Genomic DNA, 15,706 nt, shown 5'->3' with positions numbered 1-15,706 from the left:
CAGTTTGCCAGGACTTGCCCTCTTTGTCCCCACTCCCTCCCCTCCACCTCAGGGCCTTTTTTTTTTTTTTTGAGATGGAGTCTCTGTTGTCCAAGCTGGAGTGCAGTGGAGCGATCTTGGCTCACTGCAACCTCCACCTCCCAGGATCAAGCGATTCTCCTGCCTCTGCCTCTAGAGTAGCTGGTACTATAGGCGCAGGCCACCACATCTGGCTAATTTTTGATATTTTTAGTAGAGATAGGGTTTTACCATGTTTGCCAAGCTGGTCTCGAACTCCTGATCTCAAGTGATCCACCCTGCTTGGCCTCCCAAAGTGCTGGGATTACAGGCATGAGCCACCGTGCCCAGCCAGCTCAGGGCCTTTTCATCTGTCACCTGGCCCCCAGCATCTAAACAGATCCCCCTGCCCCAGGTCTTGTTCCCTCTAATCCTCCCTCCAACTGCAGCCGGAGTAATTTCATTGGATCACACCCCCACTCCTGCTTAAACCCCCCACTAGCCAAGAAGCTGATCCAAATTCCTTTGTATGGCATTAAGCACCCTGCTTGCCAGCCTGGCTGACCTCATCTCTCTCCGGCCCTCCCCTCCTGCTTTGTTCCAGAGCCAGGTGGAATGAAACTGCCTGTCCCTGGACCGTGTTTATCGCATTCCATCCGCCAGGAATGTCACCCCCACCCTTCCTCTCCTGCCCCCTGAATCCGTTCTCCTGACTAACTTCTGATCCTTCAAGACTCAGCTTCAGCTTCATCTTTGTGAAACTTTCCCTGAACATCTTCCCCCAGGTTTAAATGAACCCCCTCTCCTCAGAATCCCCGCCCGACCCTCCCAGACATTCCTAAAGCACCCAGAGCTCTCTGCCTCACTTGTGCTCTCTCTCTCCTTGTCTCCGCTCTGCAGAGAGGCCTGGGAGGCAGGGGTTGTGTTTGATTTCTCTGTATGTCCAGCACGGGGCCTGGCACAGGGACTGTGCTCGGTGTTTGCTGAGGTAATGGGTTGGCTGACCGACTCATATCTAAGCAGGTGCCCTGGGCGCCTCCCCACACTCCTCTCCACAGGAAACGACCTCTTCCTGGTGGCTGTGCATGAGCTGGGCCACGCGCTCGGACTGGAGCACTCCAACGACCCCAGCGCCATCATGGCACCCTTCTACCAGTACATGGAGACGCACAACTTCAAGCTGCCCCAGGACGATCTCCAGGGCATCCAGAAGATCTATGGTGTGTGGCAAGGAAAGGGAGGACTGCTCCTTCCTCGGGGCTGGGCTGTGACTGCCTACCTGTTGTGGGGTAGGGGACGAGGGAGGTGGACGTTGCTATCATCAGCACTGCTGCTGTTTCTCTGACTGTGTGTGATCTTTACAGACTTCCAATGGCTTTGCCTGGCCAGAGGGCAAGGCTTCCCCTGGCACACCTGGGAAAGCTAGGGGAGGGTCTGAGCTGTAACTGAGAGGGACAAAAGTGAGGTGAGGGCCACTCATTCCCTCTCCTTTATCCCTCCCCTTCCACACTTCTCCCCACCCCTTCATGCTTCGCTCCCTCCCTCCTACACCAGATGGTGACTGAGCACTCCCACAGGTTCCACCTCTAGCCAGGCAGGTTCACATATCTGCAGGAGTAACGGTGATACAGTAGGATGGGGACTATAACCAGAGCTTTGTTCTTTAAAAAGAGAAAATGAGGGCCAGGCATCATGGCTCTTGCCTGAAATCCCAGCACTTTGGGAGGCCGAGGCGGGTAGATCACTTGAGGTCAGGAGTTCGAGACCAGCCTGGCCAACATGGTGAAACCCCATCTCTACCAAAAATATTAAAACAAACAAACAAAAAAATTAGCCAGGTGTGGTGGTGGGCACCTGAAATCTCAGCTGCTTGGGAGGCTGAGGCAGGAGAATCACTTGAACCCAGGAGGCAGAGGTTGCAGTGAGCCGAGATCACACCATTGCACTCCAGCCTGGGCAACAGGGCGAGACTCCGTCTCAAAAAAAAAAAAAAAAGAAAGAAAAAGAAAGAAAGAAAAGATGAAAGATGAGAAGCTACTGCTTATCTAGGTAAGATATGAAAGGCCTCCTACACACCTCTCTCCCAGTTCTGTTCACACTGGTATGTGAGGTTCTCGTTCTGGTCAAGTCAGGTGAGATACGAAGACCAGTTTACTTGAGCAAATGCTTGTCAAGACAGCACAGGCGCCCACAGCCCCCAGGCTATGGAGCACAGGAGGAGGGCTCCCTCTGGAGGAGATGACCCAGCCAGAGCCCTGGAGGACAGGCAGGACCTTCACAAGCAGAGACCAGGTGGGGGCTGTGGGTCCCAGAAGCTATTCCAAAGGTAGAACAGGATCTGCTGACAGATCAGACGTGGGATGAGAGGAAGGCGGGAGAGTCAAGGATGACCCCAGGGTTTCCAGTTTTTGTAATTGTGAAGCAATAGGGTCCACCAGTCTGCAGCTCAAAAATCTAGGCTGGAGGCCGAGGTGGGCAATTACCTGAGGTCAGGAGTTCAAGCCCAGCCTGGCCAACATGGCAAAACCCCATCTCTACTAAAAATACAAAAAAATTAGCCTGGCATGGTGGTGTGCGCCTGTAATCCCAGCTACTTGAGAGGCTGAGGCAGAAGAATCGCTTGAAGCTGGGAGGCAGAGCTTGCAGTGAGCTGAGATCGTGCCACTGCACTCCAGCCTGGGTGACAGAGTAAGACTCCGTCTCAAAAAACAAAAAAGAAAAGAGAAAGAAAAAAATCTAGGCTGGGATATTTATTTGGGGTCTTTGGTGTTCAGTACAGTAACCACTAGTCATGCACAGTAATGAAATTTAAATTTATATTAATTAGGCTGGGTGCGGTGGCTCAAACCTGTAATCCCAGCACTTTGGGAGGCCAAAGTGGGAGGATTGCTTGAGGCCAGGAGTTCGAGACCAGCCTGGGCAACAAAGTGAGATCCCTGTCTCTACCCACACCAAAAATATGAAAATTATAATTTCAGTAATAGTTCTTTAGTGTATCTCAGTCACACCAAGAACTAGTCATTCATCTTAAGAGCTCAGTAGCCATATATGGCTGTGGCTAGGGGCTACTGGAGTGAACGATGCAGATATGGACAATTTCCATCATCACAGAACACCCCAGTGGACAGCTCTGACACAGGTCTGTAAAGCCATGAGCCTGTATGAAACCACCTAGAGTAATGATTCTCAACTTGGCTGCCCTTTGGAATTACCTTGGGTTTCTAATAAAAAAACACAGATACCCAGCCCTCAGCTCTAGAGATTTGGTTTTATTAATAGTTGGGGATTGGGCGCAGTGGCTCACACCTGTAATCCCAGCACTTTGGGAGGCCAAGGTGGGTGAATCACTTGAGGTCAGGAGTTTGAGACCAGCCTGGTGAAACCCCATCTCTGCTAAAAAAAAAAATTACCTGGGCGTGGTGGCACATGCCTGTAGTCTCAGCTACTTGGGAGGGTGAGGCAGGACAATCACTTGAACCTGGGAGGCAGAGATTGCAGTGAGCCGAGATCGTGCCACTGCACTCCAGCATGGGGGACAGAGCGAGACTCCTCCTCAGGAAAAAAAAAGTTAAAAAAAAAAAGAAAAAAAAAAAAGTTAGATAGCTGGCCTGGTGCTTCCTGAACATCCAGTTTGAAAAGCTCCCCCAGGTGATCCTAATATGCAGCCCAAGTGGAGAAGCACTGACCTAAGGACGAAAATGTAGAGACAGAAGAGAAGAGGACCAGGGGTATGCCAGCCTCTAGAGTAGGGCAGATGGGGACAGGCAGCCAGCAAAGGAGGCTGAGAAGGAACAGCCCATGATGCAGGAGGACAACCAAGAGAGTGTTTCAAGGAAAGTGTTTCTATAAATCTTGCTGCTCAAAGTGTAGTCTTCAGACCAGCAGCATCAGCATCACCTGAGAGTGTGGAGGAATGCAGACTCTCAGGCCCTCTGAGCCCTTATCTGCATTTTAGCAACATCCCCAGATGATGCATGTGCTCATCAAAGTCTGAGTCAAGCAACCATTGGATGATCTTGGTGGAGCAGCTGGAGTGGGTGATGGGTAGAAGCTGCACTGGGCTGGGAAAGAGAATGAATAAAGTGGGTGAGGAAGTGGGGCCAGTGTGTGTGAAGGGGGCAAAGAGGGTATGGCCTAAGGAAGAGCGCTGACCTAAAGAAGGACATGATTGCTCTGTAACAGGGGAAAAGAGAAGATATAAGATTCAGGGGTGGAAAGTTGAGAGTCCCATTCTAATGGCTATTTTCATCTGTTTTCTCAAAGACTGGGGGAGTTAAACTGGGGAGAGGGAACAGGAGGCTGGACTGGGACAGACCTGTCTCAGAGTTGCCTGGGTGATGCTGAGACAATGGCAGCGGGAGGTGGGAAATGGCTGCCCCCTCTCTAAGATGTAGCTCCTCTCTCCAGGACCCCCAGCCGAGCCTCTGGAGCCCACAAGGCCACTCCCTACACTCCCCGTCCGCAGGATCCACTCACCGTCGGAGAGGAAGCATGAGCGCCAGCCCAGGCCCCCTCGGCCGCCCCTCGGGGACCGGCCATCCACACCAGGCACCAAACCCAACATCTGTGATGGCAACTTCAACACAGTGGCCCTCTTCCGGGGCGAGATGTTTGTGTTTAAGGTAGGGCCAATGGATTGGCACCACCCAGCTGGTCCCTGACCTTTCCTCCTCCTCCTCCACACCACGGAGCTGGGAAAGGCTCCTGATTTGGGATTTGGTTACCATGGGGCCTGGACGGGAGCTGGCCCAGTGGCCAGGGTATGGGGTCTCTTCCTGATGCTGCTGGGAGTGAATCACAAGGTGAATCAACTTGTTTCCAAGAGGGAGGGGGAAAGATGGGTGATCCCTCACCTCCCCAGGATTAATGCTGGGAGAAAGTGCTGGAAGCTGGCTTCTGGTCTGTGACCTTGACTAAGCGAGTCACCTCCCTTCTTGGGACCTCAGTTTCTCCATCCGAAACCTGGGGGAGTCATTCCTCTAACAAAGGGTGTGTGAAGATCCAGTGAGCGTCCGGCTCTGAAGATGGCCAACTTGGAGTGGGGGCTAGGTCAGTGGTGGCTGAGTCTGACTCCAGACCCTACCAAGGCTTGAGAAGCTGCTACTGGCCAAGGTATATCTTGTCATCTGTCCTCCATCAGCCATGGACTGACAGGGTGGCAGCCTGCTTGACGTGTTGCAGGTTGGGCTCTCGGGGAACGAACTCTGAAATGGGGTCTGGAATGCAGGATTTCGATTAGGGAGTACTTTCAGAATCACCATTTGTGAGAAGGAGGAGAAGGAAGCAGGACAGGAAAGAGGGAGAGGTTAAGTGGCAACAGAGGCCCATGGCAGCCTCAGCCACCCCCGCAGGGAACTCTGGAGCTACGGTGGCCTGTCAGTCAGCCTACGTTGGGCCCAAAATATCTGGAACATTATAACCCCTACCTCATTGAATCACTGGAGGAGGAAGGGCATCCAGCGATTGAGAAGGGCTCTCTGGAGCAGAGAACATCCCCAAAGGGGCTGACAGTTGAAACCTGCCTGCTGGCCACACTCCTGGCCACTGGGGCAACAAGCCCTTCTCTGAAGGGGATCTGGGCAGGGCGGCTCCATCACACGGGGTGGTGAAAGAGGCTGCCTCGCTCCCCTCGTGGAGTTATCCCAGCACGCGCTGAGCGCTGCGCGGGAATCGGGCAGTGTGGGTCAGCCCCAATCTGGCTTCTCACTGAGTGGCTCTAGGCAAGTCACCTGGCCTTTCTTAAGACTCCGTATATCTCAGATCAACTTAACAGAGACATGAAAGTCAAAATAAGGTCAAAAACCTGGATGTGAAAGTGCTTTGTAAAACACCTTTTAAAATACTAGCTTTTGTACCATCTTTTACAAATCATGCTTCTTCTTCTGCAGTCATTCTACTTTGATCCGACTGAACTGTTCATAGGCAGGTCCGGGTTTTATCACCCCCATTTACACATAAGAAAACTGAGGTCTGGCAGCTACAGGCCTTGCCTAGGCTGCTTCCGTACCAGCCCAAGGCTGCAGTGGGGACAAGGCACCAGTTACAAGAGGCGTTTTTACTGGACTCCGACTATTTAGCTGCCATTTACTCAACATGGACTGTGTGCCCTGTACTGTTCTGGGCACTTTGCCTAGGATATCTCATCTGATTCTCCATTATTACCTGCACTTGCAGGTGAGGCCCTAGGTCATGCAGCTATAAATGGAGAAATGTGAATGCATGCCCAGGTCTCGAGGGAATTCCCATGACTCCCATGGCTTCCATGATCCTGGCCCTACTGGATGGAGCTAGCCACGTACAGGGCACTCGGCCCAGGCTCAGTGACCACTCCAGCCTCTCACTGTCCTGAGGACCAGTCTGGCTGAAGTCAGCGACGCTCCACTGCCCCCATGTGGCCACTGCAGGCCCTGACATCCTTTCTGGCTCCCTCACACCTTTTCCACACCAGGCCTGTCTGCTGTCTGTCTCATGGTCCACCCAGCAGCAAGAGTCAGCAGGAGGCTGAAATGAAGAGAGTTACAGGAGCATCCTGTCTTCCTCCCAGGGCTTTAAAAGTCAGAAGCAGCTAATGGACAGGCTCGGTGGAGGGTTGCCAAGCTGAGCCCCAGGGAAGGTGTTGGGCTGTTGGGACCTAAGCCCCACAGCTGAAATCACTGGGTTTGGAGGCAGGGCCTGACACACCTTTCTCCCCCAATCCCGCTTCCTCCCAGGATCGCTGGTTCTGGCGCCTGCGAAATAACCGAGTGCAGGAGGGCTACCCCATGCAGATCGAGCAGTTCTGGAAGGGCCTGCCTGCCCGCATCGACGCAGCCTACGAAAGGGCCGATGGGAGATTTGTCTTCTTCAAAGGTAATGTAGCCTGTGCTGCGGGACAGTTCCCTGCCCAAGGTCATGGGACCTCCTTTTTCCCATCTAAACTGGAAGAGGAGGGGTGGGAGGCACATGTCCTCAGAGGGCCCCTCTAGCCTAACAGAGACACTGACCTCTGACAATTTAAGTCAGAAAGTGAGACTGATAATCTGTATGTGCCAAGGTTGGTGGGGCGACCAGCTTTGTCCACATGACATAGAGTGTGGGACAAGCAATTGAAGACCACCCAGTACCTCATGGGAGGCCATCGGGTCAGTTCTGTAAGAACCCAGAGGGAAGAGGTCACTCAAGGTGGGGAGGGCGTGGGAGGGAGCTAAGGTGCTCACCCTGTGCCCAGCACTGTGCTAGGTTGTTTCATGACAATTATCTTGACTCAGGCCAGACCTCAGATGGGTGAGATACAGATAGTGAGAAGAAGGAAAGCATTCCAGAGGGACAATGGCTGAATAAAGGAGCAGGGTTGAGATGTGTACGGACGTTCACAGGGCTTAGAAGACCCATCTGATGGCCACGGAGGCCCCACCTTGGAAAGCTGTGAGAAATGGCCCAGAAAGGTCACCTGGGGGCAAATCCTGAAGAGCCCTGGTTGCCAGGCCAGAATGTGGTCTTGATCCATTAGGCCAAGGCTGGAAATTCATGGAATGTTTCTGAGCAGCAGAGAGCCAGAGGGCAGGAGGTGACAGACATGGCAGGGGCAGGGCAGCCATTTCTGAGGTGGTTCTGGAGAGTGCCACTCATGAGGCCCAATCCAGGGAGGAGCCGTGCAGCTGGAGGGCAGGGGACAGCTGCCAGGAGAGTCACAGGACCTCAGAAGTGACTGAATACTCGGCCAGGCGCAGTGGCTCACGCCTGTAATCCCAGCATTTTTGGAGGCCAAGGCGGGCAGATCACCTGAGGTCAGGAGTTCAAGACCAGCCTGACCAACATGGTGAAACCCCAGCTCTACTAAAATTACAAAAATTAGCCACGCGTGGTGGCGCATGCCTGTAATCCCAGCTACTCAGGTGGCTGAGGCAGGAGAATCGCTTGAACCCAGGAGGCGGAGGTTGTGGTGAGCTGAGATCGCACCATTGCACTCCAGCCTGGGCAACAAGAGCCAAACTCCATCTCAAAAAAAAGTGGCTGAATACTGAGAGTAGCAGGAAAGAGAGGGTCAACAGTGAGGCTAGGACTCCCTGCTGGGGACCTGGGAGGGAGAAGGTGATGAGGAGGGAGCCCTTCTGTGGTGCAGATGAGGAGCTCTGGGAAGCCAGCCGATGTGGAGCTGCCCATAGGCCACGGGAGGTCAGGGTTTCTGGGTCTGCTGCTCAGGTCCAGTGGGACAGCCTCAGAGTCAGGTGTCGCTGGTGGCAGGTTTGGAGAGTGGTAGTGCATGCAAAACCATGTAAGTGGCTGAGATGACCAGACAGCAGAGAGGAGCAACTCACATGATGAAAAGAGGGTGGGACTCGGAGCCCAGGCAGCAGGGGCAAGTTGTCCAGGATCTGGGACTGGCCTCAGGCTTCCTGCCCTTCCCAACTCTAACTGGGCCAAGGGGCTGAGGGCATCAGGCTGTTTTCACCTGACATCCTGAAGATGGGCAGGCGGCACTGAGTGACTGGGGAAGCTGATCCTGGGCTCCTCTTGGCCACAGGTGACAAGTATTGGGTGTTTAAGGAGGTGACGGTGGAGCCTGGGTACCCCCACAGCCTGGGGGAGTTGGGCAGCTGTCTGCCCCGTGAAGGCATTGACACAGCTCTGCGCTGGGAACCTGTGGGCAAGACCTACTTTTTCAAAGGCGAGCGGTACTGGCGCTACAGCGAGGAGCGGCGGGCCACGGACCCTGGCTACCCTAAGCCTATCACCGTGTGGAAGGGCATCCCACAGGCTCCCCAAGGGGCCTTCATCAGCAAGGAAGGATGTACGTAAGGGCCGGGCTGGGGTGGGCGTGGGAAGCTGGTTTTATGTGGTCCTCACCAGTGCCCACGGGCATACTCAGTGCCTATGGGCATCCAGGTTTGAGACAACACCTGGTGGCAGACAGTTGACTCGTATCTACCCATGTTCACACGGTCCATTAATTCGCTTACCAGCTGCCGAGTCACACTTTTTCATCTGCAGGAGTGATTCACAGTAGAGAGACGTTGTCATAGACTGACTTCATTCCTTCAGACAGCATTTCTCAAACACTTATCCGCAGGTGTACTCCAGGGACGCCTCGAGTTACCAAATCTGAAAAGCAATGATGGGCATGCATGTTTCAAAGCCACTTTTTCACAGGGCTTGAGGGCAAGAAGATGGAAAGAAAACCTTTAAAAAACATTTTTTTTGTTGTTTTTTTTTTTTTAATTCTAAGAGATAAGGTCTCTGTCGCCTAGGCTGGAATGCAGCGGCACAATCATAGCTCACTGCAGCCTCAACCTCTTGGTCTCAAATGATCCTCCTGCCTCATCAGCCTCCTGAGTAGTTGGGATTATAGGCACATGCCACTATGCCTGACTACTTTACATTTTTTTTGTAGAGACAGGATTTCACTATTGTTGGCCAGGCTGGTCTCAAACTCCTGGCCTCAAGCAATCCTCCCACCTCAGCCTCTCAAAGCCCTGGGATTACAAGTATGAGCCACTGCATCAAGAGAGAAACTTTTTATGTTTCCTGAATTCCTCCCAGAAGCCATGCTGGCCACCAGCCCCCACGACTGCCGTCAGACATTCAACCTGTCTCCCCACCAGCACAGGAGCTTCTCAGGAGGAGCGGCCAGCCTGGCCAGATGCAGAGTGGGCCTCCAGGAGTGTTTGTTAAGTAGATCTCCACTGATGTGGTCCAAAACACAGACTCTAGAGCTGGACTGGCTGGGTTCGTAACCACCATAGTACCACTCACTATGAATCTGAGCAAATCTCTAAGAAGTTTTCTGTTTTCTCATTTATAAAATGATGATAATAATGGTACCTACCTTTATATAATGGTTTTGTGAGGATTAAAGAAGATAAATTGTGTAGCATACTTAGAAATAATGCCTAGCACACAATCCATGCTATATGTTTTAGCTGCTATCGTCATCATCATCATCATTATCATCATCTCGTGGGTTTCAGTTTATGTGGATTGAAAAGATTCATTCATTCACTCCATAATAATAGACAGCTTGTGTGGTGGGAGCTGGGGACGTAGCAGTGAACAGGACTGGCATAGGTCCGAGTCTAGGAGCATAAAGCAAGATGGCAACAGATGCTATAAGGGAAAGACACCCAGTACTTTGGGAGGTCGAGGTGGGAGGATCACTTGAGGCCAGGAGGTCGAGACCAGCCTGGGTAACATAGTGAGACTCCATCTCTACAAAAAAAAAATACAAAAATTAGCTGGGCATGGTGACATGTGCCTGTAGTCCCAGCTACTTGGGAGGCTGAGGCCAGAGGATTGCTTAAGACTAGGAGTTTGAGGCTGCAGTGAGTTATGACTGCGCCACTTGTACTCCAGCCTAGGTGATGGAATGAGACCTTGTCTTAAAAAAAAAAAAAAAAGAGGCCGGGCGCGGTGGCTCACGCCTGTAATCCCAGCACTTTGGGAGGCCGAGGCGGGCGGATCACAAGGTCAGGAGATCGAGACCACGGTGAAACCCCGTTTCTACTAAAAATACAAAAAATTAGCCGGGCGCGGTGGCGGGCGCCTGTAGTCCCAGCTACTCAGGAGGCTGAGGCAGGAGAATGGCGTGAACCCGGGAGGCGGAGCTTGCAGTGAGCCGAGATTGCGCCACTGCACTCCAGCCCGGGCGACAGAGCGAGACTCTGTCTCAAAAAGAAAAAAAAAAAAAAAGAAAAGAAAAGAAAAAAAGGAAATAAATCTGGGAGAGAGCAATGAACTAGAGGGGGCCATGTTAGAGATGGCTGAGAAGGGCTCTCCGACAAGGCTTCACTGATAAGAAAGCCAATGGCCAGGCCGGGTGCAGTGGCTCACGCCTGTAATCCCAGCACTTTGGGAGGCCAAGGCGGGTGGATCACGAGGTCAGGAGATCGAGACCATCCTGACTAACATGGCGAAACCCTGTCTTTACTAAAAATACAAAAAATTAGCCAGGCGTGGTGGCGGGCGCCTGTAGTCCCAGCTACTCGGGAGGCTGAGGCAGGAGAATGGTGTGAATCTGGAAGGCAGAGCTTGCAGTGAGCCGAGATTGTGCCACTGCAACTCCAGCCCGGGCGACAGAGCAAGACTCCGTCTCAAAAAAAAAAAAAAAAGAAAGCCATTGGCCACAGCTGCTATTTGTTGGCTGTCTTGTATACCTGATGCTTTACACACAAGATCTCCCTTTTTGGGGAGCCTCAGAGACAGGTGACATCAAGGACCTAGACCAATGAAAGCCCTAGCCATGGTGGGGAGCCAGCCAATGAGGACGGCCTGAGCAAGCTGCTTTGCCCGCTGGCTGAGCTGCTTAGGCTGTTGCTGGAGCCCTGGGGTGGTTGCCCAGGGAGTGATTGGCAAGACTGCCCAGCCTCTCCCCAAGAAGGCTCCCAAAGACCCTGCATCTGTGTTGTGGAGTGATGTGTGCCAAGCAAAAAAAACCCCATAATTGCAGAGAGGTAGTATCTTGCTGTCAACACAAGGCGAAATCTTACTCCTTGCCTCCCTTGGCTCAAGCAGGAGCCAGGCTGAGGCTTAATGGAACCCACATGTGGGGCAAGGGGGACCTGTGGGCACAGTGTGACAGAGCTGTGACCCAGGCAGCGTGCAAGGGGTCCTGTCTGGGCGGCACAAAGTGAACCATGTCCCAATTCTCCCTGAAGCCCCTCTGGTTTCCTAGCACCCGTAGAATGACAGGCAGACCACTCCAGGTCCCAGGCGCTCCCCTCTGCAGCTTCTTACTCCATGACTCAGCCAAGCACTACACCCCAAACCACCAGGTGTCCCCACCTTGCCTCCCACGCCACAGCGCCTGTGCCCTTCCTCTCACACTGCCCCAAAGCAGGTGCCGGAAGTGTCTGGGAGTGGTGATGCTGGGCTGTATTTCTGCAGATTACACCTACTTCTACAAGGGCCGGGACTACTGGAAGTTTGACAACCAGAAACTGAGCGTGGAGCCAGGCTACCCGCGCAACATCCTGCGTGACTGGATGGGCTGCAACCAGAAAGAGGTGGAGCGGCGGAAGGAACGGCGGCTGCCCCAGGACGACGTGGACATCATGGTGACCATCAACGATGTGCCGGGCTCTGTGAACGCTGTGGCCGTGGTCATCCCCTGTATCCTGTCCCTCTGCATCCTGGTGCTGGTCTACACCATCTTCCAGTTCAAGAACAAGACAGGCCCTCAGCCTGTCACCTACTATAAGCGGCCAGTCCAGGAGTGGGTGTGAGCAGCCCAGAGCCCTCTCTGTCCATTCGGTCTGGCCAGCCAGGCCCTTCCTCACCAGGGTCTGAGGGGCAGCTCTGGCCACTGCTCACCAGGGCCAGCAGGGCCCTAGGCTGGGGTCGTACAGCTGAAGTGGTGGGTGCATTTGGCCTAGGCTGAGCATGGGGCAGGGAATTATGGGGGCTGTGCCCCAGGGTGGGTGTCTGGCACCCAGCTGCCAGCCTTCTGTCCTGGGCAAACTACTCCCTACTTAAGGGAATAGGCCAGGCTCCATCCGGAGGCAGGGACCATGCCAGGAGGAGCCCCTGTGGTCACAGCATCCTGTGGTGTCCATGAGGTACCACAGCTCCACTCCTGGCTGGAACCCAGCACCCTCTGTGGGAAGCCAGCACTAGCTCTCATCCCCCATCCGGGAGATGCCACCAGTCCTGGTCCCCTTTTGCCAACACCTGCTGGTCAGATGTCCCCCTACCCCCACCCCACTGTCCTCCAAGGCTACAGGACCCCTGCTTCTGACACAGTGGGCGACAAGCCTGGGTTTCCCTGCTGGCAGACAGCAGATCCCTCAGGAAACCTGCTCCACTTGTCAGGGTCTCTTCAGAGACCCAGGATTTAGGGTCCCATGCTGCAGGCAGGGCTGTGGCCCGGCTGGGTCTGACAAGGACCCACCTGTCACATCGTGAGTATTTAAATGTCCTGTCACTACTGTTTAAAGTCCCATTTTGCAAAGGCTGCTTGAGGCTTTAGGTGAACTAGAGGTGACTGTCTTGGTGATGAGGCCAGCAGAGCGGCCCTCCCCCAGGCGACAAGGACCAAGGTGCTGCTAAGGCCACTCTAGCGCCCAGACACCCCAGTAGCTGAGCCCTGCTCCTATGGCTACAGAGCTGGGGCAGAAGCTGACCCCATTTCTGGAGGCAGATCCGAGTTTGTGACCGTCCTCCACTCCCCTCTATTGTCCCTGTCCCCAGCTTTGCTCCAGCCTGTCACTTGCGGCCTGGGGCTCAGCCTGACTAGTTAGGTGAGACAGAGATGGCTGCAGGGCCAACATGGCAGAGCCTGGGAGTCCTTCGGAAAGGGACGGGGTATCTGAAGTGCTCAGTGCCTCCACTCCCAGCTACCCCAAGGCCGACTCAATCTCTCGGCTGGAAGCAGTGTTTTCCCAGAGCTTGGCCCTTGCTGACCTTGCTCACCGGGCCCATCTTCCCACACTGCTCTTAGAAGGGCAACCCTACCAGTAGCAGCCCCAAGCCAAGGGGGCTCCCTTTTTGACCTTCACTGGCCCGCCCTTTACTGTCTCTGGCAGGAGTTCCTAGGGCTTGGCCTGCCTTGCTCCAGTACAGCAGAGGCAGCCCTGCTTGTCACTGAGGAGTCCTAGACAAGGCCAGTGGGTTCAGTGATGCCCACTGGCTCTCTGCCAAAGCCAAAAAGAGGTGTCAGGCAGTCTCCAGCGTGCTAGCCAGGTCTTGGATGCCACCCCTGCTCACTGAGCCTGCATGGGCCTTGCCCCCGACCCTGTGGTCTCTGAGATTGGGGTCGGCTTACCCTGTAGCACAGACAGGGACTCCTGCTGCCCTGGGAGCTATCTCAAGCAAAATCTCTTGTCCCAGGGGCGCCCATGTGGGTCCGCTGTGTCCCCTGTCATCATCCTTGTTTTTTCTCATTTTGGCCAAGGGCAGGCTCCCTGGGACAGGCAGGGAACAACTGCAGATATATTAGTGATTCATAGGTTTGTACAGTGTTTTATACTTTGCAAAGCACTTTATTAGCTCACACCTGTCCACTCACATGAAACTCGTGTAGGCCCTGGGAGGCCGAAGGTAACTCTCACCATGTGCTCAGATGAAGCACAAAGAGGTTGTTACTTGCCCGGGCCATCCAGTGGGCTGGCTGTGTCTTATGTCCCCATCTGTGGACCCCTCTAGGGTCTGAGATGAGATGAGAAGTGTCTCCTGTATCCACCTCTTCCTGGCCTCCCTTCCCCCACTTCCTGGTCCCTGTCCACTCCTCAGGTTGGTGCTCTCACTTCTTGAAAGCTCTAGGCACCCCCGCCTCCCGCCAGGCTCCCTGTTGGCTCCTGGCAGGCCAGCTGAGAATGAGCAGGAGATGGAGGCAGGCAGCCCAGGCTGCAGAGGTGAGGGATATGGGGCCAGGCCCAGAGGCCTCAGCCTAGAGGCTTCCAATCTCAGATTCTCCTGCCTGTGGTCATCTGTTTGTCCATCACCCCAGGACAGGGCAGACGGAGGGGCAAAGCACTGGGGGCCCCAGAGCCTAGCTTCCCCTCAGCCTGGGGGACATCACAGCATTTCAGTGTCAGTCACATTTTAAACTGATCAGCCTTTGTATAATGTTTTTTAAATCATTTATAAATAAAACAGAAATACAGAGTGTGTCATTTCCCTGGGATGAGGGAACAAAGATCAGGTTCCAAAAGTAATCTTAAGCTCCGGGAGGAGAACCGGGGTCCTCTGGGGTGTCTGGGAGCTGCCTCACGCATCTGGTCTGCCAGATGCGTCCTGAGGATCCAGGATGGGGAGCAGCCCCCCTCAGGAGTATGGGGAGGGTCACTGTGGCAAGGGCTTCTCCAAAGTCAAGGCCCCTGGTGCCATGACCGGAGACACATAGTCAAGAGCACGGCTATCAGCAATTAAGATATTAATAAAAGGCAGACGAAGTCAGGAGGTGAGCAGCTTTACGGGCTTATCAGGAGGCCTGCCCTGCCTCTGGAAGCCAGCGACAGAGAGGGATGCCCCCGACCCAGCCAGCCGGAGAAAGGGATGGGGTGAACACGAAGGTCTGAGCTGGGTCTGGGTGCAGGCTGGGCTGTAGGCCGCGAAGGCGGCCCGGCCGGGACTTCTTTCCAGTCCCCGGCGACCTCTTCGAATTCTCTGCTATCTCTGGGGAGCCTCGGGTGGAAGGGGGTGTAAGAGACGCAGGGACGTGGGGAGAGGAGACAAGGCAAGCAAGAACCCCAGGGGACGGCAGACAGACGGGCGGCATCCTCCGGAAGACGCCGTCAGTACCAGGAAGTGCAGGCGATGAGGAAGCGCACGTCGTCCAGCGGCCCCCACGGGCTGGGCTCGGGCTCGGGATGGGGCTGAGGCCGGGGCTGTTCCGGGCCCTCCGGCGCCGCAGGCTGGGGCTGGGGCTGGGGCTGGGGCTGCGCAGGCTCCGGGGCGCCGCGGCCGCCGCTTAGCTGAGCCCCCATGGTCTGCAAGAAAAGCCCTTTAGGTCTGGGTCGCCGGCACCCCCCGCTAGGGCCTCGCCCCAGCCCTGCCCTCACCTCGCACAGCCACACCCGCTGGTCTTCCGGAACCCACCTCAACGTCGGGAGGAGCTGGCGCCGTGACGCCACCGCGCGCCGACCTCGCCCTCAGTGCGTTTGAGCGCAAAAGAGGGACTCGACCCCGGGCTCCGGGGCGGGACTCCGCGAACGTCACCGGCCAATCCCGCCCTAGCGCCTCTAGGCCCCGCCCCGCGCAGGCGGACGGACTGCGCCCCAGAAGCCTCCAAGGCGCC

General features: G+C 54.8%; 3 protein-coding genes across 5 annotated transcripts in view; 1 reads left to right on the top strand and 2 right to left on the bottom strand.

Moving 5' to 3' along the window:
- MMP24 (matrix metallopeptidase 24) overlaps positions 1-14,574 on the top strand; it is a 52,825-nt gene extending 38,251 nt beyond the window's left edge. For both annotated transcript variants that reach the window (XM_050807091.1, XM_050807092.1), the window contains exons 5-9: positions 1,056-1,217; positions 4,405-4,619; positions 6,708-6,846; positions 8,501-8,767; positions 11,857-14,574. In XM_050807091.1, the coding sequence (XP_050663048.1) occupies positions 1,056-1,217; positions 4,405-4,619; positions 6,708-6,846; positions 8,501-8,767; positions 11,857-12,194 (1,121 nt within the window). In that variant the 3' untranslated portion in view covers positions 12,195-14,574. The remainder of the gene's footprint in view (positions 1-1,055; positions 1,218-4,404; positions 4,620-6,707; positions 6,847-8,500; positions 8,768-11,856) is intronic.
- Positions 1-15,706, bottom strand: part of TRPC4AP (transient receptor potential cation channel subfamily C member 4 associated protein) — a 283,763-nt gene that overhangs the window by 262,641 nt on the left and 5,416 nt on the right. The gene's annotated exons all lie outside the window — the stretch shown is intronic.
- Positions 13,929-15,706, bottom strand: part of MMP24OS (MMP24 opposite strand) — a 194,325-nt gene continuing 192,547 nt past the window's right edge. The window contains exons 2-3 of one of the 2 annotated variants that reach the window (XM_050807413.1): positions 15,508-15,565; positions 13,929-15,398 (exon numbers count right to left, since the gene is read on the bottom strand). In XM_050807413.1, coding sequence (XP_050663370.1) covers positions 15,204-15,395 — 192 coding nt within the window. In that variant the 5' untranslated portion in view covers positions 15,396-15,398; positions 15,508-15,565 and the 3' untranslated portion in view covers positions 13,929-15,203. Of the gene's footprint in view, positions 15,399-15,470; positions 15,566-15,706 lie in introns of both variants that reach the window. The other variant, XM_050807414.1, reaches the window with a different exon arrangement.

This window comes from Macaca thibetana, chromosome 10, assembly GCF_024542745.1.
Source record: "Macaca thibetana thibetana isolate TM-01 chromosome 10, ASM2454274v1, whole genome shotgun sequence".
NCBI lineage: Eukaryota > Metazoa > Chordata > Mammalia > Primates > Cercopithecidae > Macaca > Macaca thibetana.
The sequence above is the reverse complement of the archived record's forward strand: the minus strand, read 5'-3'. Positions and strand labels throughout refer to the sequence as shown.